This window comes from Harpia harpyja, chromosome 13 (genome assembly GCF_026419915.1).
Source record: "Harpia harpyja isolate bHarHar1 chromosome 13, bHarHar1 primary haplotype, whole genome shotgun sequence".
In the NCBI taxonomy this organism is placed as follows: domain Eukaryota; kingdom Metazoa; phylum Chordata; class Aves; order Accipitriformes; family Accipitridae; genus Harpia; species Harpia harpyja.
In genome coordinates, this window is record NC_068952.1 from 10,595,746 (window position 1) to 10,621,872 (window position 26,127).

Genomic DNA, 26,127 nt, shown 5'->3' on the forward strand with positions numbered 1-26,127 from the left:
GAGAGAGAGTGAGGCTTCTCTGACAGGCTATTCAAAACAGAAGTTAAACAAAAACATCTGACTTGCCCATTGGAGGAACCTCCTTTCCTCTGCACAGAGTATAGAGAGTAACCAAGGACACTAGCTACAGAAGTTTTGTGTCAGAATGTAGGAGCTCTATTTCCCATAGTGCCCATCTTCATCTTTGAGCACTTGAATACATTTACAAGTCTGGCCCAAAAAGACAAAATGGTAGTAATGTCTTTTTGGATTGCTCATTTATAATATGCATACATGCGGCTAATCAATAGATGAGACAGTGAAACTAGTGGATTTACAAGTTAATATGCTGAAGTCAATAATGTGCTGTAAAGACATTTTCAATTCTGAAATCAGCACAATTTGTTTTGTACTAAGCTTAACTACATACTTGTTGACTTAGTGATCTATTTTAATTCCCCAAGTAACTTAAATATCCAAGGAAAATACAGAATCTGAACTAAACTTGTAATGCTTCAGTTTTCAAGTAATATTTCAGAATTTACATCTTTCATCTCTTCCCTAACTACTGCATCTTGCTAGTGCAAATCACAGGCAGCTGAGACTCTCTTCTCATTTGGCAGGAGCTTTGCACTGAGAAGTCCAAGCCACACTAGAAAGAACTAATGAATGTGTAACCACATGAATAGACAGGATTAAAGATTCTGTTTTATTTATGCATTAACGTTTAAAAGTGAAGCTAGCTAGCTGCTTTTCCTGTTCACAGTGCAGCAGATTTAGCTGTCTGCTTTTCTGTATATGAGTTTAGTGTTGGTCTGACAGCATAGAAAATGGGAATGGGCAGTCTGCAGACACAGCTTCATATGCTGTGTCAAGGTGAGTTTCTTCCCAACGGTGTGCCTTAAGAGGCTTAAGCTGGAAGGAATTGTAGCCGTATGATCCTAGGAAGATCTGGAAGTTCATCCATCCACTGGGTTCACTTGGTTTCAAGACATTAAACCTGCAAGCAGCTTCTCTTCCAGTTACTCTACCAAACTCTATAACCGCTCTTTCTTCTTGTCTTCTTTTCAACCCTTTGCTTGGTGTGGAGTTGATTCTGAGCCTTCATATGGCAAGACATAGCTGCTAAGGGACACAATGATATCTAACTTAATCTTTATTGAACCTCATTATTTTCATCAACAGTGCAGTCTATAGCAGCTGCAACGGGTAAACAAGATTTTTGTTCCTCTTACCATCATGTGACACAGAGGCTTTTCAGGTTACTTGAGGCTTTTCACTAGCTTATACAAGCAGTAACAGCAGGGATCTCCTTTAGCAACCCCCTGCTCCAAACCTGGGGGAACATCCCGCAAGTTCTGGAAGGAAGGTGTGAGATCTCTGCTGAACCAGTCAGTATTTTGATGGGAAGCTGTGCTTTGCTGAGGAATATGTCCCCAAAGCATACACCTAAATATATGTCTAATCAATATCCCCTGCTAATGTTCAGATGGTAGGCTGAACTTTCCTCCAGCTACAGAAGAGAGAGAGGGCATCCCTACCTGCATAAGCAGTGTGCTTCTGGCCTTCTGCTAAGAGTGACCGCTCTGTATAAAAAGGTGCAGAGCGAATCTTTTTCCTGGCATGGATTGGCATAATTGGACTGCGCCTTTCCCAAACTGCTACCTGCACGCTTCCTTTTACTTTCAGCCTGTCTCTATTTGGAGAGCAGGCATTTTCATGTAGGAAGTGTAAAGCGTTAAGGGAAGGAATGAAAAACCTGGTGAAGGAAGGCCTTTCAAAAGGTAGGGGCTTGTATACTTTTTGGCCCATCATTTTTTAAAATACCCACTTCGTTTTGAAGGTGACATTTTAAGTTCAGCCATATGTTAAGACTAAACTCTGGCCTTTATAATGTAGCTCCAAGTAAATTGTTTATGCTTACCTTTTAATATCTCTCAGAAGTGATTACATACATAGCAGGCAAAGTTTGAATGAAAAGCTAGGACTGTTCAGTACAGGGCAGAGAAAAAAAGAATAAAACAGTAGGAAGTAAAAACCTTTTAGTCTCCTTTAAAAAGTTGCTTTTATTTTCCATTGTGTTGGCAGAAAGCAGGGATTTAAAGCTGTGAATTGCCTTGAGGCCGTGTTATCTTCCTCTACTTAGCAGCAGTTAGAGCTGCTCTTTTTTGCATGTTGGGTGAGAGAGACAAGGACTCAGAACGACAGAGAAAAGGGAATAAAGTAAGCTTGCATTTAACAATAATATGACGCATCTATCGTACCTGTGTAAAATGGGATCTAAAACAATAATGATAGCTTCTTGAAGCTGCACGCAGTAACACAGGGGGATATCCTGAGACTTAATTAATTAATGTTTGTAACACAATGTGAGATCCTCTGACGAAAAGTCATATATAACTGCAAAGTCTTAATTTTATGGAGCACAACTGACATTCAGTGGCATTTTCAAGGAAACTGATGTGGGAGTTCACCTGCAATCTATGTTAAGATTCAGATTGTCCTTGTACAAGTCCCCTTAAAGATTTTCTTCAAACTTTTTTTTCTCTTTACATTTCTTTTGCTCCATTATGGCTGTTGAGCTATGCAAAGGCAAAAATTGAAAATAATTGCATTTATAGGGGAAAAATAAGGGGTTTCCCCTCTCTGTTTTCCATTCACCAAAACCACAGCCAAACTGTCTTTTTCAAATTTTACAGAAAATAGAAGCTTTCGGATACCGTGCCCAGGTCATTTTAAGATCAGATGGGAGAAGTTTTAGGGTGTTCAGAGCCACTTTTCTTCACAAAATCATATATGACATAATTTGAAAGGAGATGAAGAAGGTGGCTTATGGCACAGATATATGTAGTCACAAATGTCATAGAGGAGCAATGTGAATGCTTGAAAAACAAAACTTCAAATGAAACCAAAAGCCAACACATTTGATAATGACAAGGGCATGTTCTTTCTACAACAAAACAAAACTGATTGCCACAAGATACCTTGAGTTGAGAAGTTCAGGTACATAAATTATCCATTTTTATGGATAACAAAAACATCCATGGTTTTATTACATTGGTTTAAAATTACAAAAGCCCTTCTGCAAAACACCTGCCACTCTGGGCATTACCAGAAAAAAAAAAAAAAAGATTCGAGATTAAGACAACACTGACTTCACCAATGTGGCAGTCCAGATTTTGTTTGTTCTGACAAAAGCATCTAACTTCATTCTGGCCAACAGCCAATATATCAAATGGAAAATACGGTTTATGGCATTAGGAAAAATATAACATTAACCCCCTAATGCTCCATATTAAGGGATGTACCCCCTACCATTTGCAGGTTTGAGCCCTTAGGCTCTAGCTGCTGTTTTACAACAGCAGTGGCTTTTCTTTCTTTTGCCATGCCTACAAAAACCATAGAACAAATCCATGAGAGGAACACCACTCCTAAATATTAACGAATAGTGGATGCAAAGTTGCTGCTCAGCAGGAGCACTATGTGTGGTACTTCTTATTTTAAACATATTCCTGAGTTCAGCTGTGTGAGTGCGCTAGTTGTAATGTAGAGATGTAAACACCAGCCAGTTTGCGTATTTGCCTTTCCTAGCTTTTTACCTTCCCTGAAGACATGTTTCCATCCCAGATTATAAAGCTCCATCTCAAGGATCATTCATTCGCATTCCCCTTTTGACCAAGGCAGGCTCAACAAATTGGAAGTTCTGCAATGCCTTGATGAGTTTATGCAGATTCCACATTACGCAATGTGTGAATTTGGAACATCACAAAAAACTCCCAGCTCAATCCTATAGGGTTTGACATTGCTTTGATATGATGCTGGATTTCATATACCATGCAGTCTTTGCTGATATATCTTTTCTATCCTCTCTCACTCCCATCAGCCCCTCCACAAAGCATGCCCCACTCAGCTAAGGACCAGGACATAAAATACATGTACATTTTACTGAGGGTGACACATAATTATTTTTCCATGGGGTTTAAGTATTTTATCTCATGCTTTATTGTATCTCAAAGAAATAGTATTAAAATTTTTGCTTCAGATTCTGCCTGTCTTATTTTGAAGAGATATTTAGTCAATTCTTCATATCCAGAATGATTATTGAAAGCAAAAAGTATCATTCAGTTTAAATAAGGATGTCAGATTTGAACTGACCGAAACCAAAGTTTGGGGAAAACAGTCTGTCAGGTATCTAGTTTATAAAAAGAGCTTCTCCTTTCCTTCTCCATCACTTTCTCAGAATGAGGAATAATAAACATGGTTTAAAGTGGAAAAATGGGGGCAGGGGGAAGAAGGTGCAAAACTATGGTTTATTATACAGTAGGTCTTGTGAGTGTTGTTAGAGATAAAATATTAATGTTAGGAAAACATGTTGACATCGTCCTCTAGATGGTGTCTATAGTGGAATGTCATGTCATTGATATTTTGGTTTATGTGATTTATTTAGTCATGCAGAAAAATCTCTTTTTGGATTTCAATATTTCTTAGTACAAATTAGACAAATACAGATGCAAATACATTTTTGAGAAGGTGGCACTCAGTGATGTTTGATGAATTTTAAATAAATAATTATGAAAGAAAAGAAAAGAGAAGAAAAGAGGAGAGGAGAGGACAGCTTACTGAAATAGCATGGAGAAGGCTACTGAAGTGTTGACTTTGTCCAAAGAGGGGTTTTTTTAAGGTTTTACCAGGAAAAGTGCGACATTGTTGGTGGTTTAAAAGTGTACTGCTACACAAAGGCCAATACAGTGACTGAATGCAGCTGCTAAATGTGCTTGATTTCATTTTAATGTTCAATGCATTCAAGTCAAAGCTGAGGATTCAGATGCCTGGTGAGACTGCAGCAGGTCCCCAGGTGTGCCAGGAAAGAAAACTGTCTACTGTGAAAATAGGCACCAACTCCACTAGACAGATTCAGCTACACGCAATTCACAGTTCCTTACGTGCTCTGCCAGAAAGGAGGAAAATGAATTGCAATGTAATATTTCTATATCAGGTATTAATTGTTGTTATTTGCAGAACATTTTAAACTTAGCTTACTGCTGTTTCTAAAGGTTTCTCCCTGGTACAGTCCACAAGCTCATGTAGGACTATTCTCATAGGAAATGATTCAGTTATGTGCTGAGTGAAACAGGGTCTGCTAATTCGTTTTTTTTATTTAAAAAAAAGCTGCTAGTGTGGTACTGTAAGGAAAGGCCGGGAACATGGAGTCACAGATGATAGACAACTAGTGTTCTCTGATGCTGATGGCAAAACTACCATTTGTTTTAAAAATAAATTACAAAAACATTCTTAAAGTTAAAAAAAAAGAGCATTAAGTTTGCCAGGAATCTCAAGGAAAGACTATTTTATGATCATGTAATCAAAGCTTATGTTTTAATAAAGAAGCCATTTTATGTGCCTTACATCGTAACTTGAACCTATTCTAAAATATTTTAAAAGTAAATTTTCATAAGTTTATTTATAAAAAAAGCAAGCTCAAATATAATGAATTCCTGAATGTCACTTCCTAGCCACCGTGGAAGAAAAGACTGCATCAATCCACATCAGGGCTGGGAAAGGAAGAGTGCCTTTTCATCTCAATGAAAGACAATTTGGAAGAATATTCCCTGGGCAAAAATGTTTCCAAATTATTTTAGTTTTAATAAGGAAATGTCTGGTTTTACAAACTTAAAACTTTTATTTAAATGCTTATTTAGTTTTCTTTCATAGTAATTGTTTTTTCATATACCATAAAAATTATCACCAATGTGGTACCTGTTACTGCTATTGAATGCCTGTGGGGTAATATCAAATAATATAATAACGATTAAAAATGAAAAATATGTGTTCAAAGGCAATTTTAAAATTCTGAATTGAATTGCAAAGTTCTTAAAATGTAAAATTTTAGGAGTGAAATTTACCAAAAAATTTCACGAAAGAATCTAAAATTATTTTTTAAACAAATTGGGAGGAAAATAGTGCAACATCCATTTCTGGTAAAAATGGAAATTCTGGTCACCTCTAGGCAAGATAATTTCTGGTAAAAATGAATAACACTTTGGCTTCTGTTTGCCTAACCTTTGAAATTTTTCAGTACTACTATGGGAATTTATATTCCAGTCCACACTGCTCCAGGAAGGGCCTCGTAGATTACTTGTGTATCTGTAAGTTATATACTTGTGAATTTGAGCATAAGGCTTTAGGAATAGAGTAGATTTTTTAAATTAAAAAGGTAAAGTTGTGCATGATATAAGCCTGAGAAGGAAGGCAACCCAAAGGACAAGTTAGGGATTGCATATGAATATGAACTCAGTGCAATTTTTAGAGTGAAGGCATGGGCTAAGAAGTAGGCTGGGAAATAAGAGTGAACATCCGAGTCAAGGGGGGAGAGGTCCCAGTGCTTTGCAGAAAACAGCAGAGAATCTGGATTAGATGGGGAACTGGATAAGAGGATAATGACAAAGGTGAGGATAAACTGAGTATCTCTAGTAAAACCCCAAGCATTCCCTGTCACTTCTGTCACTTGTGGAGGAATCTGTTTGACTTCCTTGATGGAGAATTTGAAAATTGGCTTTGGAGGATGGTCAGATTAACATCCTGACTGCTAGGAGACCATAGCTTTCTCCTCCCTTGTCTAGGGAGAGTTCAGCATCTCTGCCTTTGTAGGCAAGGGAATGTCATACTGAATTACCTTCCCATCATTTATGTCTGCGGGTTACAAAAGAACAGGTTTGGGTCCCTGTACCCATTACCAGTGGGGTAGTGTCTGATGGCACTGGGTTTAGTTAGAGACTCACAGAAAGAATGAGCTAGCTTTTTAATCAGTATCAAAGATACCTGCCAAATAGGGATTACTGTACAAAGAGAAGATAGGGAGAGAGAAGAAACAAGAGCCTAACCTTGATGTGACTGGTGATGACTTGGTGAGTTTTGATGATTACCCCTGAAGAAGGGACACATACTCAAGCTGCCTGTTGGGCAGCTCTTCAGACATTCAGACATCTTCTGATGACTCTATCTGTCATGTTTTGAACTCATGCCCTGAGACACGGGCAACTGGGTAAGCTGGCCTGCCTTGAAAAAAGAGGAAAAGCCCAGAGTGACACCACTGGAAAGTGCTGCTTCATCAGATCGATAGACTCAAAGATGACTAGGTTGTGTAGTTGTATGCAGTTTAAACATTTGTGCAGGGAGTCCACCCGCGCAGAGTATTATTGACAGCTACAGATCAATGCTAATTTTTGATCATTTTCAACCTACAAAGACCTCTTGACCCTGTTGCCACCTTAGGGGCACTTCAAGTAGTCAAAAGCAATCACAGTAGGCAGTGTAAAATCATCAGACCCTTGAAGGCTGCGCAGCCTTGCCCGTGCCCCGGGAGGAGCACCGAGAGGTAGCAAGGAAGGCAGGCACCTTGCATTATGGATGCCGCTGCCTTTGAACAGCATGAAAGACTATGCTAATTTGTTTCCAGACTTTAAGTGACTTCTGTGCTCATGAATTAAAAAATAAACAAACAAAAAAGGCAATCTGAAGCAAATCTTGTCGGATACATTATTCATGATTCATGTTCTCTCGTTTTATGTTTTGAAAAATGTGTTAAAACAAGGTTTTATTTTAAATAACTTTTATCCTAATTTACAGTTAGAAGAGTGGAATTAGCCGAGGAGTGTATTTATTTGTTGCTGTTAACAGCTTGTGCTGCCACTGCCAGCACGTGAAGCATTTTACACAGCAAAGCCAAAGGTACCGTCCTGCCTGGAGCAGTGGTGGTGCTGCCAGCACTGCGCAAGCGAAGGGGACGGGGCTGCCAAAAGCCAGGGCCGTGTCAAAGGCTGGGCTCTGGGCTGCAGTGCGGGCATCGGATCACGGTGGCTCGTCACAGCTTGCCTCGGGTGTCCGTTTCTGTAGTGTTTACATTGAAAGGACAGGCCTTATAGGAGGAATGCAAGAGTGCACACACTTAAATGTTTGCTGGATTATTCTTAATTTAATGACTGAATGAGTGAGAATGCTTCGCAGTAGGAGACAGAGAAAAGAGGGCATGGGCTTGTAGTCCATTGGATTTCATGGTCAGTCAGTGTACGAACATCTTAATGTTCGCATTAAAATTTTATTTTGTTGGTTTTCTTTTAATGGTGAATGAAATCTGGACTGTTAGCAGTGTGTAAACATGGGATATATGAGCTCATGGCTTTGCAGACAAAGACTGGAAGAATATTCCAGGCAACGATTTCGATCCTGCACCTGTTTAATGCTGTGTCGTTGTCCGCTGAAGCCAAAGGTTACAGTGCTATCCTTTGCAAGGTGTATTTTGCTATTTATATTTGACCATTCCAGCAGGACAGTATTTCTAGGATGAAAATGTCATGGGAGGACATAAAGTAATTCTTAAAATGAATCACCGAGACTGCCATCCATCCTCTTTTCAGCATCAGCCTTTGAGCTGAGCAAATTCACAAATGGCAATGGCAGCAGTGCGGGGGGAGAAAACGTGGCTCTGTATTCTGGGAGTACGTCCCCTGAGCTTACTTCAAACCAAACAAAACAAAAATACATGTAAACCGTTTGCTCTTCAAGAAGTATCTGTAGGAGCCAGGGATAAAAGTCATCCCTGGAAGGAATGGTTTAGCAGTCTCCAGAGAACATGATGAACTGCAGGCAAGGAAATCCCTCCATCCTTGTTTCATTTCAAAGTGTGGTGAGGATTGTAAATAATTAAATCTTGGGGTTTAGTGGGAAAATGGTAGAGGGTGATGAAAAATATGCCGGTTTTCTGTTTAAAAAAGAAATCAAGTGTTTTGTAGCATTGCTGTCACAGAAGCCCACTCTGATGATGCAGCTGATTAGAAAGCAGAGCCATTGCTTTTTGTATGATGTTTGTAATAATGTGTTTGTACCTTCGGAGAGCCTCTGTGTAGCAGTTCAGGGGCAGTAATTTAATGTTGTGTGCTCCCTTCTTCCCATCCCCAAACCATGGAATGTAAATTCTAGGCTTTTAAAAGTTCTGTTTTGAAAACCTAATAGATAACTGTCCTCATAAAAACTATTAATAAAGACTACATCCAATTGTAAAGCTAATTTTAATCACGTTTTGTGCCAACACAATTTCTGATGCCAGATTTTTATGCTAAGCATGAACTTCAATTTGAGCTCTGTTCTTTAACCTGCAGTTCATAATTTTGCATTCGGCTGTATAGGTTTTTTGGCTATGGCAGTTTGAACGCTTCCACTTTCAAGGATCTAAGCCATAAATGTTTATTAAAAGAATCTATAATGAAATCAGTTTTGTTATTTTTTTAATGGCTGCCTTGAGTATGTTGGATGACTGAACGCACGTTGTTAATCATTAAGTACTCATGTTACAAAAAGTGTTTGATAGTATTGCCATCTAGGGGCTGAACTAAATTCTCCATACTGAAATAAACTGTAATTGAACAGGTGCTGCAATTGACAATATACATATGTTTTTGCTTTATAGCCCACATGCTTTCCATGTTTCTTATGACAAAAGATATCTCTAAATGTCCCACAGCAGCCAGAGCTTTTTTATATATAATCTGTTCGAGGTGATTGCTATTTGCATTTGAGCTTATGCTTTTTTGGCAGTGATGACTGGGAATTCCTAACAAAGAATTATACTTTTTTGCATTATTAATCTTGCTAGTGTTTGCCCTGTTTAACAGAAAAAGGAATCATTTATCAGAAAAGTATGTTTATAATCTGTACTTGTGGCATCTTCAGATTTAATATTCATAATGGTCATTCAAATGCTGTGCTATATTTATCTAAAAGACTAACTCATTGTTGTGAGGAAATAACTATTTAAATATTTATAATCTAACTTTTAATATTTAAAAAAAGAAATTAATATTTCTTTAAAATTTGTTTCTGAGTCTGATAGCTTAACAAATGTTTAAATATTAAACAATTGGAAGTGTTAGCATTTAACAACTTAATATGACTTACTGAAACAGGGAAATTGACTTCAGCTGTTTCTGCCACAGGAAGGAAACTGAATTCCTGCACTCTTCTTGAGATGTATATAATTAATGCAAAAGCACAACTAAAAATGAGATTAAATATATCGGTGATCAGCTGAATTCCTTTCTTCCTCGCTCCTCTGATGAGACAAATCTGAACAGTCTCCTACTGAAACGCGTTACTCCTGTTCTTTGTTAGCCACCGTATCTTTTGTGGCTGTTCAAAATGATACTACGGCTGTATCGCCTTCCTGCCTCGCTCTGAATTTGTGCTGAGGCTTGCTTTGCCTCCTATCCAAGCGGTTTCAGGTCTGTGCCAGATGCTGTTTGGGGTAAGCTGGATAAAGCCATGAGCAGCGATGCCACTGGCCCCTTCTGGCCATGGCTGATGTCCCTCAGTCTGCATCCACTGGCGTGCCCCTGCGCTGGGCTGTGGTCTGGCGTGGTGGCAGGTCAGCCCCGGCCCTTCCAGCCCTGGCAGAGCCCAGTGGGATTCACAAACAGCTGTGCTCCTCCTAGCCCCTCTCCACCGGCGCGAGGCGAGGGTCTGGCACCAGGGAGGGTCTTAGCCCGCTTGCCTGTGGCCCCATCAGCAGTATGGCTGCTTCCTCCAACCTGGAGAACCAGGGAGGGTTCTTGTAAGGCAACGGATTGCCCCACAATCGCCTTACCTTGTGGATTTATCTCAAGCGACATCTTTACGAAGCAGGAACATAGACACCAGTTTATTCCCTCCCTCCCACTCTCTCTCTTCCCCTCCACCCCTTTGCTTTTAAGGGCTTTATTTTCAATAAGGAAATGAAACTGTGCTCTTGGAAACACTGTTTTCTATGCAGATTACAAAGCTCTAAGTAGCTAGAACAGGACAGCATGCCTATCAAACATCACATCTACACACAAGATGTGTAAGGATTCTGTAGAGGCAGGCATCACTCATATACCACAGGTTTTAACACGTGCTTGAATCCTTTAGAGTACCAGGCACTCTCATCCTCACTGAGCAAAGCTCAGACACGTGCTGAATGAACTGTAAGTTGTTTGCTAGCTGAGATTTGGACTGTGCAGGACTCCCCAGGAGTCGGCTCCAAAGGCTCTACCATAACGATAGATATTTTTTAAAAGCCTAAGAGTTTCTTTTTGAGGTTCAGCTATGGAAACCCACTAAAAAATCCTGGTAACCAGATGGGGTATCTGCAAAGCAGTCAGAAGAGACACAGAGCTGAGCCCTCATTTTCCAAGGGACATAAACCATAGATACTGATTACTTTTTTAACTAACTAACTCAAACATCTGTATTCTTCCTTCAGGGAACAAAGCATCAGGCTCATTTATTTGGATTGAAACCTTTCACAACATATCATATTCATGTCATAGCTGTAAACAATGCCGGGCAGGTTTCAAGCCCCTGGACATCTGTGCGCACGTTGGAAGCTTCACCCAGTGGCCTGAGCAACTTCACTGTGGAAAAGAAAGAAAATGGCAGGGCTCTGCTGCTAAAATGGTCAGAGCCCTCCCAACCCAATGGCATGATTAAGGTAATCTTCATCTTGACACTTCACTTGATCAAAAAAGAGAAGGGAAATGCTGCATATCTAATTAAAATATTTTTACTGAAAAGGACTCGATCAAATGCATTATACTTTAAAATAAGACAGAACTCCTATGTAAGCACAAGGCACTCTGTGAGCACTCTTGCTTGTGGTTATATTAAAATATTAACATTCCTGTGTTACCCCATGACTGTAAATGTTCATCTACAGTGAACCAAATTGTTCATTTAATGTATAGAAAGCTACGCATGAAAGCTCATAATGTTACTTGGCGTACATTAGACATTGCCAAAATGTGTTTCTATAAAACCTGGGTTTGACAGAATGTTGTTCTTACATTTGGGACTTCTTTTAGCTCAGTAATTTCAACTGACTGTAAACCTTTAACTGCAAGGTTTGCCACTGGAGGGGTTTATTTGGAGTTTTTTCTTAAGTGATTTTCTCTAGAGTTAGCCTGCAAGAAGCTTTGTGCTAGCCCGTGGAGCCCCGCAATGAAACTTGATAACAAACAAATATAATGAAAACTATCACTAAGTGATTTATTACTGCATCCAAAATAAAAAAAAAAAAAACACCATGAAAATTGGATCAAAACATTCCTCTTCTATCAATGATCCATTTGTGTGCTGATTGTTACTAGTAAGGAAGTTTCTGAATCATTGGTTAATAGTCCTTACCCTATTGCAAAGATTAAGGTGTCTCATCTACTGGTTATTGACAAAAATTGTTGATTTATATATTTTTTTTCCTTTTATCTTGGCTTCTGTCCTTTGTTCCCTCCCTGCCTTTTTTTTTTCTTTCTTTCTTTATTCACCAGACCTACAATATTTTCAGCGATGACAACCTGGAGTACAGTGGTTTATCTCGCCAGTTCCTCTTCAGGCGCCTTGAGCCGTACACTCTCTATACCCTTGTACTGGAGGCTTGCAATGCGGCAGGCTGCACTCGTTCTCCACCCCAGCCAGTCCAAACAGATGAAGCACCCCCAGTGTCTCAGATGGCACCTGTAATCCAGGCAGTGAATGCTACCAATGTTGAACTAAGCTGGTTGCAGCCAATTAATCCAAATGGAAAAATAATTCGCTATGAAGTTATTCACAGATGCACAAAAGAAAATGCTGCGGGGTACAGAGCAACAACAGAAGATGAGAAAATTGTTTTCACAGAATATAACACTGAAAGTAATACATTCATATATAATGATAAAGGTTTACAGCCATGGACAAGGTATGAATATAAAATACGCACCTGGAATGCAGCAGGCTACATTGACAGCTCCTGGACAGTGGCAAAGACTAGTCAAACTGCCCCAAAAGGTCTCACTGTCCCCAGGTTATCTTTGGTATCAGTTAACCCCCGTAAAGTGCTCATCTCATGGGCCTCCCCGGCACAGCCCAATGGTATTCTTCAGTCATACAGGCTGCTAAAGAATGATGTTCTCTATCCTTTCAGCTTCGACGCTGCTACTTTCAACTACACGGATGAAGACTTACTGCCCTATTCAATGTACAGTTATGCGATAGTTGCTTGTACAATGGGAGGCTGCTCTACCAGTGAACCAGCTGCAATACAGACGCTGGAAGCAGCTCCTGCCTTAGTGGACCCACCATCTCTGCAGGCTGTCAGTGCCACTCAGATTAATGCATCTTGGGCACCTCCCCAAATACAAAATGGAGATATCACCAAGTACATATTGAAATTAAACAATGAAGAATATTATCCTGGCAAAAGTTTGCAAATGTTAGTTTCTAATCTACAGCCTTACACGCAGTATGATTTTGCATTGGTTGCCTGTACTGCGGGGGGCTGCACATCTAGCATATCACAGTCAGTGATGACCATGGAGGCTCCACCATTAAATATGGAAGCTCCCAGGCTGCTTGTCATGGGCTCGGAGTCAATTGAAATCACGTGGAAACTTCCAGCTAATCCCAATGGTAAAATCACAAGCTACGAGCTAAGAAGGGATGGTGTACTTGTTTACTCAGGTCTGGAAACTCGGTATCTTGATTTCACCCTAATGCCAGGCATGGAGTACAGCTACACTGTCACCGCAAATAACAGTCTAGGGAGTGTGACCAGCCCATCAGCTCAGATAAAAACCAACCCCTCTGCTCCATCTGGGATGTTGCCTCCGAGGTTGCAGGCATGGTCCTCAAAGGAGATTTTGGTGGCCTGGGATCCTCCTATCAAAGTAAATGGTGACATTAGAAATTACACAATCTCAATCCACAAGCCTGCTGAAACAGGAAAGAAAACTCTTGACTTTGATGCATCTCATGTTTCCTTTCTGAGACGGTCATACATAGTGGCAGAGCTACACCCCTACAGTAGGTAAGTCTGGAAGACCTAATTTCTTTAATAAATGCTGCAAGGTGGTTCAGTGGGCTGGCAGACAGCTCAACCATCTTGTTTAAACAGATAGTCAGACCCATGGGGTTTTGTTTCCTAAAAAGCACATGATAAAACCAGGATTTTTTTTTAATTTATACTAACACCAGCTATATATCATCTTGATGAAGTGCATAGGGTTGACTTAGGTTGTAATTAATACAAGGGGTAATTAAGCACTCTGCTATAGACTCCAAAACCTGCAATCTTGTACTTGTGTATGTTTTGCAAGATGTCTGTATCCAAGAATAAATAGTGCTTTAGTTGACAAAGTTCAGGGTGGGGAGACCAAAGACCTGTTAGCTAGCCCGTTCACAGGGTAGCTGACCTAAGATTAATGGAGTCACGCCAGAAACATGCTCGCACCCTTGAGTTGAAAACAAGTGCCTTGTGTTTAAGTGAAAGCGAAAACTTAAGGGAGGGTACCAGACTCCGCCACAGAAGGAGCACGCTTGATAAGGAAGTAATATCTTCCCCACTAATTCTTGCTTATTTACCTGACCTTTCCATATATATTTGTGTACGCATAATTTGTGTGTGTTACATGGTTGATAAGTCTGTCTACTATTTACATATAACTAATCTAAATCCAAAGAGAAAAGAGCAAGGGAGTGAAGCTCTATAGCTCTCAAATGATACCCAAATCGTCTCCTACAATGAATCATCATTTTGATTCATATCATCAAAATCAAAATGATTTTGATCACTTGACTCCTGCAGATGTTAACTCTGCTCGGAAAAAAAAAAAAAAAAAAACCAAATGAAAACCCAGAACACAGCGTTCTTCCTTTTTGCTACACAAGGCACAGCATGTGTAAAAAACCAAATCGTTTTCTTATTAAAAATGCTAAAGACCAAGAGAAATTAAGAAATCCCCCAGATCTCATGCACAGTCTATATTTGTATTTGCAGTGTTTTAATCACTTCATTCCCAATTTGTGTTCCCAAAGGTATGAAGTACAGCTCCAAGCTTGCACAGATCTGGGTTGTGCCTCCAGTGAGTGGGCATCAGTACAGACGCTGGAGGCACCCCCAGCAGCGCAGCCCGCCCCTCTCATAGAAATACAGACAACAGCCAGGGGCTTCCAGTCGACTTCCTCCATCCTGTGGACTGGCCCACAGCAGCCAAATGGGAAGATTTTATACTATGAACTTTACAGAAGGCGAACAACTCAAGCCCACATAAATTTAGACCTCGCGCTTGTTTACAATGGTTCTTCAACCTCCTTCAAAGACGACAAGTTGCTGCCTTACACAGCATATGAATATCAGGTGGGCACTGAAGCCATTTTGCAGCTCTGATTACAATTTCAGTACACTTTGAGAACCTTACTTTACACTTACAATGAACATACACATCTCATTACTAATGGTAATAGTATTGTGATACCTGAATGATTATTGTTAATGTATTATGAATAGTTGAGAAGCCGAAAATAATTTTGCACAAGCAATAGATTCATTCAGCATTCATTTTTCTTTAGCTTAATCGTAAGTGCCTGTGTTTCTTGTATGTTAAGTGCTTGTGTCCTCTCCAGAGCTTTTGCAAGGCTCTAATGTTGAGTAGTGTGAAATTCTAGTTTTTAAAAGGCAGCTTCATTTCATTAGTTTTTCTTTCTTTTTCCACCCTCCCCCATTATAAATTAATTTTTACTTTATGATCTTAAAGTAGTTTACATCAAAAGGGACTGGGTTTGTTTTCTCTTTAAAGTAGATGTTAGGATCACAAGCAGTTTCCGTGGGTGATTCAAAAGTGAATTTACTGTTGATGATTGGTGTTATGTCTTATGCACATAGGTATTTTTACTATTGTTTGTCTCATGAAGCTAAGATAAAGCAAGAAGACCAGTTCTGCCATTCTTTCACTTGTAATTGTTTTCTATGTCAAAGTTAGAAGTTTTAGCATCATTTTTTTGTCATACAGTAGTAGTGATAATGTAGGGCATCTTGAAAACCTCCAGGGAGGGAGACTGTATAACCTCTCGGGGCAGTCTGCTCCACTGCTGGACTGTCCTCATTGTGAAAAAGGTTTTTTTTTTATGTTCAGTCTGAACCTCTTTTGCTTGAACTTATACCTGTTTTCTCTTGTCCCCTCCCACCACTTACCATTGTGAGGAACCTGGACCCATCTTCTTGTAAGCCTTTGGGTAGGTGCTGGGGGACTGCAATCAAGTCCCTCCAAAGCCATCTCTTCTCCAGACTGAACAAGCCCCAGTCCCACAGCTTCTCCTCATAGGCCAAGTTCTCCAACCCCCTGATTACCTTGGTGGCCTCCGCTGAACTTGCTCCAATTTATCAATATCTTTCTTGTATTCGGGGGCCAAAACAGAACAAATGCTAAGTAAAGGCATGTAATCACTTCCTTTAATTGTCTGGCTATGCTCCTGTTAAACAGCTCAAGATGCTGCCAGATTACACTGCTGGCTCGTGTTCAGCTTTCTATCTACTAAGGCCTTTAGGTCCTTTCCAGCAGAGGTGCTCTCTAACTGGTCAGTCCCTACCCTGTAATGCTGCAAGGAGTTATTCCTTCCCAGGAGCAAGACTTTGCATTTGTTTTGCTGAAATTCATAAAGCTCCTGATGACCCATTCCTCTAGGCCCTTCTGAATGGCAGACCCGCCTTTCAACATATCAGCTGGTCCCCTCCAGTTTAGTGTCATCCGCAAATTTGATGAGAGTGCACTTTACAGATCAGGTTCTTTGGTAGCTCTGGTCCACTGCTACTGTTGTATTCTTTTAGGCAGCCAGAAACCATGAAGAATTAAATCAAAAAGGTTGCTTTATCACATTAGTCTATCCAGCTGCTATATGTACATGTGTCATAGACTCACCAAGTCATGTAGGTTGGAAGGGACATCCAGAAGGCATCTAGCCTAACTCCTTGCTTGAAGCAGGTCCAGATAGAGCAGGCTGCTCAGGGCTGTGTCCAGTTGAGTTTTGGATCAAGTTCTCCATCCTTGCATCTCCAAGGATGGAGATTGTATACCCTGTGTGGGCACCCTGTTCCAGTTTCTGGCTACATACCTCCTACTTTTCTTTGCATCTAATTCCCTTGTTTCAACTTGTGTCCCTTGCCTCTTGCTCCATTACTGTCAGAGTCCCAGGGCCTGGAGGGAGGAGTGCGTTGGCTTTCTTCATAAATCAGTTCCAGCAACTCTAATTTGGCTAAGAAAAGGATTCTGAAGGGAAAATTATAAAACTATTGAAAAGAGAGCCTAGGATGCTAGTAGAAAAGCGCAGTATTCACAAAGCCTTTCTTCTCTGCTTGACAATCACAAACCTCTTTTTTTCCTTTAGATGTTTCTGGATTGGCAGCATGTCTGTAAGTTAACAGCCAGTGTGAAAAGTGTAGAATCATCATAGAATCACAGAATGGTTTAGGTCACCTAGTTCCAACCCCCCTGCCATGGACAGGGTCACCTTCCACTAGACCAGGTTGCTCAAAGCCCCATCCAACCTGGCCTTGAACACTTCCAGGGATGGGGCATCCACAGTCTCTCTGGGCAACCTGTTCCAGTGGCTCACTGCTCTCATAGTGAAGAATTTCTTCTTTATATCTAATCTGAATCTACCCTCTTTCAGTTTAAAGCCATTACTCCTTGTCCTATCACTACGTGACCTTGAAAAAATGTCCCTCTCCAGCTTTCTTGTAGGCCCCCTTTAGGTACTGCAAGGCTGCTATAAGATCTTGCTGGAGCCTTCTCTTCTCCAGGCTGAACAACCCCAACTCTGTCAGCCTGTCTTCATAGGAGAGGTGCTCCAGCCCTCTGATCATCTTTGTGACTCTCCTCTGGACTCTCTCCAACAGGTCTGTGTCCTTCTTATGATGGGGGCCCCAGAGCTGAACGCAGTACTCCAGGTGGAGTCTCACGAGAGCAGAATAAAGGGGGAGAATCACCTCCCTCGACCTGCTGGTCATGCTTCTTTTGATGCAGCCCAGAATACGGCTGGCTTTCTGGGCTGCAAGTGCACATTGCTGGGTCATGTTGAGCTTCTCGTCAACCACACCCACCAAGTCCTTCTCCACAGGGCTGCTCTCAATCCACTCATCACCCAGCCTGTATATGTGCTTGGGATTGCCCCGACCCATGTGCAGGACCTTGCACTTGGCCTTGTTGAACTTCATGATGTTCGCACGGGCCCACCTCTCAAGCCTGTCAAGATCCCTCTGGATGGCATCCCTTCCCTCCATTGTGTCGACCGCACCACACAGCTTAGTGTCGGTGGCAAACTTGCTAAGGGTGCACTCAATCCCATTGTCCATGTTGCCAGCAAAGATGTTAAACGGCACTGGTCCCAGTACCAACCCCTGAGGAACACCACTCGTCACTGCTCTCCACTTGGACATCAAGCAGTTGACCACAACAATTTGAGTGCGACCATCCAGCCAATTCCTGATCCACCGAGTGGTCCATCCATCAAATCCATGTCTCTCCAATTTAGAGACAAGGATGTTGTGTGGGACAGTGTCAAATGCTTTGCACAAGTCTGTTAGATTTGTGCTGAAGGAAACGACGACCTTCTGTAGAGCTGACTGCTTCTTATTGCTGATGGCAAGTCCATGTTACTTGATTTCCTTCAGTTACTTAATGGCATCTTCTTGAACCTAGCAGTACAGGAGATGCTACAATAATACTTTCCAAAGCAAAAATTTTAATTACTCAAAGCCTGAAAATTTATTGCACTTTACATATATGAGAGTAAGTTTTCCAGTTGTCACTTCTCTTGTGATGAGAGCTGTTAAACTTTTCCTGGGAACAGCATGCTTTAGGGTGAACTGTTTGTGTTTTAAATCCTACTATGTACAAATATTTCCATTTCCTTCTTGAGCTTTCCTTTAATGCCTGTGTAGGGCACATCTGTTGGCCACAACAGCATGAAGTCTGCTCTCCATTAACTGTAGTTTCCTCATAGCAGAACTATTGTTAGACCAGGTCTCCTTGCTACTTTGGACAGGTTCTATGAGGAATGTGAATTCAAGTGCAGATGGGGCTGAGTAGATAGCAAGCATTGCAGCAGACCCAAGCCCTACTTCTTAGTTAGGAACCTTTCTTAGGTAAAGAAGAACTTCCCAAACTGGAAGTTGTAGACATTGGCTGTTGGATGTTCTCAGTTATGCCAGCTTTCAGTTATCTCAGTCAGAACCTGTTTTTTGAGAAGTTGATGCTACAGAGAGTTTCCTGAGCCAAAATTTTTAATGATCTATTAGCGACAGATAACAAAGAAAGCCTCTTGACCAGATTCCTGTGGTTTACCATGCTGTATTCAAGACTTTGCTTTTTACCTCAGTTCTACTCCATAACCGGGCTGAGCTGTTGACTGGGACCCTAAATCATTTTCGCTTTTTATCACTGGTAGCCATTTATTTCACCATGAGAGGTTTTTGCAGGCACGTGTTTGTCTTCTGCTTGTGTCACTTGCAGCAGTCCTCTGGGACATATTCTGAGCCCCTCTATTGTTGACAATTTATATCTTGCCTGTGAGACAAGTTATTCATAAGTATAGGGCTTGGCTTTTGCTATTATGCTGATGAAACCCAGATTTATATTTCACTTAAACTGGATATTGATTCTGCTGTCTCTGCATTTGAGGCTTGTTTGCTGGACATAAAACTTTAAATGCAACTGAATTTCCTTCAGCAGAATGCAGATAAAATCAAAGTGCTGTGATGGGACTCTCTCCAGCATTTTTGCAGGTATTGAGATTTAGTTCAATGAACCCTGACAGCTTCTTTGGATCTGAAGTCAGGATTTTGGAGTTTGGTTTGGGGCTTTTTGTCGTTATTGGGGTTTTTGGTTTGGGTTGGGTTGGGGTTTTTTGTTTTGTTTTTTGCTGGCAACTTCAGCTGAATATTTAGGGCTTGTAAGACTAGATGCAAAAGTTGCACTTTCAGAAATGATGAATTGACTTTGGAAGCTCATGCTGGTCAAAAGGACTATGCACCCTAAATGCTTAGGTTGCTATTGTTCAAGGAAGCACTTATTCTTTAAAGGCCAGGTCTGCACAAGCATATTAGCACCTGCTAGGTTTCAGTGGGTTTTTAAGAGGCATTAAGGTGCCTACTGTCCCATACTCAGAAATAATTACTTAGATCTTTGAATTTCCCTCTATCAGTCTATTCATACATTTAGATATTTGCATTTTCTAGAGCATCTGGCCTTTTAGGTATTTATTGGAATGCTGCCTGAGATCCTCAGCTGTATTAAACAGATGCAATTGCATGATCTCCTGAAAAAAAAACCTGACTTAAACAAACTTTATAACTCATGAGGCCTAATGAGTTTGCAAGTGTAATTTTTTGATTCCTGGAATATTTCTGAAACAGAGTGCGTAGGCCCTTCTCAGGAACTATTGAGGGTGGTGTGCAGTGTTACCATATAGCAACCTATAGAGTCAGACCTGTTTTTCTCAGCAAAGGGAAGGCCCTTTTGAACAGAGACTTGTGGCATTTAGTGCTATTCTGCAAAGCAGAGCTGTCAGAATATGGTGTGATATCTATGCAAGTGCAATGTCATTCCTCCACAATTGTACTTAAGATTGCTTCTTTAGATTAATGGCTTGATGTAGTCCTGGTTTAGGACACATCCTTTATTTATTTATTTATTTGGCAGACACAGAACATGCAAAAGACAGAAAAGTAGGATTGTCCCTTTTCAGAAAGTTTTATGGCTCCCTGCAGAGGTTTATTCTCTGGGAGGACTATCCGGTGCACCTAGACAGGGTCTGCAGCGCTGAAGCTATCTGCCTCTGACTGCTGCAGGAGGCACAGCATCCCTCTTGCTTGTGAAGCATGCTTCTCATGCTCCAGTTACTGCAGCCAAGTGAAGGGTCAAGGATATACCCCAAGATATACCAGGGGAAATATGTTTTGACTCCTCCATCTTGGACTCTCAAAGAGAAAACAGATCATATTCTGACTTCGGGGAGATAAAGAGAAAAAAAAACGGGTGCAAAGTCATGAAGATTAAGGAAGGTCCAACTACATGGAGTGTAGAATACATCAGGCCTTTTGGTCACTTTTCAGAGATGACAAGAATGACACTTGGTTTACCAGTCTGTCTCTCAAATCATTGGCTGAGCTCCAGTTTGTGCTGCTTAGTTACTGACAAACAGCTCAGTGACTTCTGCAGCTTAAAATGGGGTGAAACTGGTTTTCTGACTGGCCAGTGATGTATAGTCACCCATTTGTAATATCCCTCAAATCTGGCTCCTTTTCATTGTTTTAATTCATCATTTCTTTCCATCTCCCTGACAGAAAGATGCACTACAAAGTAGTGACATAAAATAAAATGTAGTGCTTTCTTGCACTCCCTGCTTGTTATCCCCTCTTCATTTTATTTGGAAGAGTGTTTTTTCTTACAAGGTTCATTGTGCTCGTTGCTTCCAAGTAAAGAGAGTTTCTCATACTACACCTCCATTAGGCTACTGAGCTTGACCTCAGCTTCTGAAAAGTAAAGCAGACATAACTATATTGTTTCACTGACGTAATGGCAATACCTACTCTAAATACCCTTTTGCAGAACGAGATGCTTCCTTTCTCCTGGTAGAGGATACACAGTAGGGAGAAGGGCCATTTGAAACCACGCGATTTCATTCATTAAGCCTGACTTCAGGCACTATGTTTCTGCTGTCAACACCATTCTAAATTCAAGTGCCTAAACAGTGCATTGATGCAACAAACCTTGATTTTTGTTCATTAAACTAAATACAGATTTTAGACTAGATTTGTTGGCTTCCAAAATTACCAGTGATACTTTTACAGCACCACTCTTGCCAGGCCCTTCTCGGTAAATTGGGATTCTGACATATTCAAAACTATGGCAAGCTATCCTTTAAAAACACATTAGCGTGAGTACCAGGGGAAAATATACTCCAGGGATGTAGATGACTTGATATGATTTCCTTGATTGTATCTTTTTTATTTATGAGGCATAATTTATGACTGCTGAAAAGCAAACTAAAATGAGTGATGACTAACTACAGCCAAAGTAATAAATCAGAAGCGGAGAAAGAAGCGGTGATTTTGATCGAATCTATTGAATTAGCTGTTGCCCTTAGCTATTACAGGTATTGGAAAGACCTTTTAATATCTGCTTATCTCTCTCATGGGAACTTGGTAACTATCTCATTATATACTCATAGGAAACAAATTATTTAATTTTCTACCTTTTAGAGTTAAACCTGTTTAAATCTCTCATTAATTACTGGTGTTATACTATGTTATGTGAAATGAGCTTCCTTTAGCATTTGGTAATTTTGTTTAAGTCCCAAAGTGTCTTTCCCTTTCCCTTCCCCAGAATGGGTTAGTACTTTTATTATTAGCATTTGAACAGTGGAGATGAATAACAATGTTAAGAGGCTCAAATTATCACAGTGCTAGAAGCCTGGACCTAAAATCTATCCCATTATATGTTTATGGCCTCCCTAAGGATGCTAACTGAATGTTGAAGAGGCAAAAGTATGGATCTGGGGATGGGCAATCAGAAAGCACACATTTGTTTACTACCTTTTTGTACCCCTGTTCATGAGTGGACACGATACTTTCTTTCCCTTGCCTTTGCTCTGTCCCCGGTAGACTGCAACCACTTTTGAAACTTTCTAGTTTGCTCATACCTTCCTGACACCACAGTGCCCAGATATGAATACATTATCGTAATGCTGAATGCTAGTTTTCAGTAGACAAGCTTTGTGCTCTAAGCTGTGCTGACGTTGCATAAGTAACTCCAAATTACCCAGGCTGCACACCGGTCGGTTCTGATGAGAAGACAGACTTGTGAAAGGTGCTGCAACTGATGGTGAGAGGGAGCTGCTCTGGTTTTCTCTAATTTTAACCAGCCAAGATTATGGTCTCTTCAATTTTCTTGCAGACTGCTGTTCAAACACAACTAAAAATCAGGTGCTGTGTTTCTGAACTTACTGATGTCATATCTCACATACCCCTAAAGGGGGCCCAAGGCTCCCCTTTGCAGGAGCAGAGAGGATTCCCACTTGGGGACTTCCTGGTTTGTCCCTGTGTTTGCAGCCATAATACCTGTCACATTGTTTGAGCCAGGTCTGAGATGCGAGTGTTGTGAGCTGGCAGGCGTTAGTGCATGCACAACGTCCTCTGCCAAACCACTGCTCAATCAGCCATGGTTGCTCTTCACATAATCGGAGTCGTGTGGTCAAGTGATTGCTTTTATGTTTTGGGGAACTTTTGGCCATGTGCTGTGCTTTCTGCTTAATCCTGGACTGTCTTTGTCCTTTTAGAGGGTTAATTTGAGTGCTTTATTTTGGCAGCTTCTTCACCTTCTCTTTTTCATCACTGCGAGGCCATAGTGCTCTCCTGGTTTACCATTGCTTTTGTTCTTCTGGTACCTTTCTTGTGCTGCAGCATTGAAGGAGCTGTGGAAACATATATCCAGCTGTTTCCCTCAGTTCCCATTAGTACTTCCTGTATGGAGTAAATACCTTCACATGTGATCTCAATTTGATGAAACAAAATCTTCTTTTTGAGTCTAAAACATAGCTTCCTTGGTAAGGACCTGGGGTTTCAAGAGTGTTGCAGCAGATGAACCTGTGTGGCTCAGGGATGGAATAAGTCATCTAATGGGCTTCTTCCACTGTCAGCGTCTACAATACCATGATTTTTTTGCATCTATGCCCAAGGACTGTTGTGATTTTGTTGCCCTTTGTGGGAGGAGTTGTTACTCAGCTTTACTAAGCTTGAACAGACTGGGCTCACCATGGTAAGGCTGTGGCCATCTTATCAGCACTTCCCTTCCTGCTTCTCATAGGTTTTGCACCTTTTTGCTGTGCTGATGAACCTTGAGGTTGTCCTGTGATAATTTTGAGCCACAGCTGATCACCAGTTTCTTCCAGGAGCAGGGATCTGTGAGGGCTCATTTATGATGGGAAAAAACCAAGCTTAGTTACCTGTAACTGGAATTCTTCAGTCCTCTGAATATACGATCTCTGGAGAGGTTTCCCCGCTCTGTCTCTGGCTCCACTTCAAAGTGCAGTCTGGGCCAGGGGCCAGCAGATTGATAAAGCATTTTAAAAAGTAACCCGTGTAGCTGATTTCAGAGCCCTCTCCTGGCTTTTCGGGGACAGTGCAGCCATTAACAGCACCACATCTTTTGGCAGGGTGCTGAGCCATGCACCATGATGTCAGACTTAATGCTTTTGGAGACAGTATATTCAGAAAGTCAAGTTATAAGAAACTTGTGTTGGCTTTCTGCTGTCTGTGTTTTGCCATTCAATACATCCCTGAGATGTGATTGCTTCTTGTTTGCCCCATGTTCCTGTGTGGGCTTTTATAAACTTCTTACCTTATAAGTACCAGGTAATACTGCAGCCTATTAAGCTCTTCACATTTCTATATGAATACAGTTAAATATTTGTTGGTGCTGATTGTATCACAATTTAGAAGGAATTTTTGTGAGCCCAAAAAGCTTTTTACAAAAGTCCAAACCATGAAATTTCAGTTTAACCAGGCTAGCCAGGCAACAGCTTTCATCCGTGACCATTTTGTGGTGACTTTTTGAGGAGCTGTGACCAAACCTCTGATTTTAACAGGCATTCCTCATTGTGGCTTCTGTTGCCATGCTGTCCCATTTCTTCATGCAAAGAAGTGGCTAAACGTCAACATTTCCATCTGCAGTCAGTTCTGGGCACTTACTGCTCCAAGTCTCCAAACGCTGACCACGATTTACTTGGATGGCAATTCTCAAAGGGAAATATTTTCATACCCATCCATCCTTTTACAGATGGTTGAGCAGAAGCAGAGGGAGTTAAGGGAATCCAGCTTAGGTCAGTATAAATCCAGAATTTAGATCCTCAGAAGTCCTGTTTAGCTGTCACAGCTGTCTTAGAAGCTGGCGTTAGGAAGTTTCACAGACACCTAGAGGTTTTCTGCTGGAAACATGTCTTGGCGGGGCTGAGTAGCTGGTGTCTGTCTAGAAGGAACTCTCAGAGCATGCCTGTCTGTCAGGCCCACACACATGCAGCCATGACTTTGGCCTTTTTTCAAGAGGGACAGGCATGTGGTGTCTGGGGGATGGACCGCAATCTCCAGTGTCCCCCACCTCCCTAGGGAAGGGCTGGGCTGGGCAACCACATCTGCTCCCACTTGCTTGTGCTGCCCAGTCAGTCTTGATTTCATTGTGTTCATGCAAAGTAAAATAGCTCTGAAGGGAGCACCCCAAGTACAAGGATGGGTCCTCCACTTTGGCATTCCCACCCTGTAGGGCAGCAGGCTTGACTGTCTCCATTGGAGCCTGTGATTGAACTTAAATTACCTGCCTCCTGGAGGAGTCCTTCAACCACTAAGCTGTAGTAGGAAATGGGATGAACATCCCCTTGTCCTAAGACAGTGTTTTGAAAGAGCGCCCTTGTTTGTCTGAAATAAGGCTTCTTTTCTGAAAGACGAGGCGTAAGCACCTATGATAAGAGAGGGATTGATGGAGGAAGGTGTCTCCATCCAACCCTCAGTGAGGCATCTGCTTCCCAAGTGAGTTGCATCCTTCTGTCCTCTGAAATTCCTAGGGGGTTCCATTCTGAGGCCAAATTCCTGTGCTACACAGGAAGCCTCTGTTCCTAACAACTCATCACCTACAGTTTTGCTGTGGGCAGCTTGCCTGGGAGGTCAGGTCTGACACTGTTACGCTCCATGCTCATTAAGGCCACAGCCTGGATATAACTGGAGTGGTTGAGCTCAGGTCAGTGCTGAGTCGATGCCAGTGGCACACTCAGAGCTGTTCTTTCCTTATGTGGCTTATTCTTTCCACAAAGAAATATGCCGCTTGAAATGAACGACTGTGGGTAAATCTCTGTAGCAGCTGGAACTGAACTGAGATAGAGGGTTTGACCTACTGCAGTAAAGTGAACAGAGTTTGACTTTATGAAAAGTTCACAACAGAGATATATTACTGATTTCACTGAAAATAAAAGTGCTTTGGCTGAGCTTTTTATTGTAGGGCGTCATCTGTACTTATGTAGTGTTTCACTGGATGGTGCTATATGTTACTGGTGGAATCAGGCAGGAACTTTGGGTTTGTAATTGGCAGAACCACAGTCTTCAAAGCTACTGTGTTGTTTTTTGGTCTTTTTCCTTCCCCAGGCTCCTTGTGAATTGTCCTGAGGTCTTAGAACTTAATATTGCAAGCTGGAAGGACTCCAGGGTCAGTTTTGAAGACCTCTTATTTCTAAACCTCCTATTTTTTTTAAGGCATAGTCCCGCCATCCACTTCCCCAGGACCTCTG

The 26,127-nt window shown here is 41.2% G+C and overlaps 1 protein-coding gene across 5 annotated transcripts in view; it reads left to right on the plus strand.

The window, feature by feature from the left end:
* USH2A (usherin) overlaps nt 1-26,127 on the plus strand; it is a 408,741-nt gene that overhangs the window by 356,277 nt on the left and 26,337 nt on the right. For all 5 annotated transcript variants that reach the window (XM_052805222.1, XM_052805224.1, XM_052805225.1 and 2 more), the window contains exons 62-64: nt 11,252-11,479; nt 12,312-13,828; nt 14,836-15,157. In XM_052805222.1, the coding sequence (XP_052661182.1) occupies nt 11,252-11,479; nt 12,312-13,828; nt 14,836-15,157 (2,067 nt within the window). The remainder of the gene's footprint in view (nt 1-11,251; nt 11,480-12,311; nt 13,829-14,835; nt 15,158-26,127) is intronic.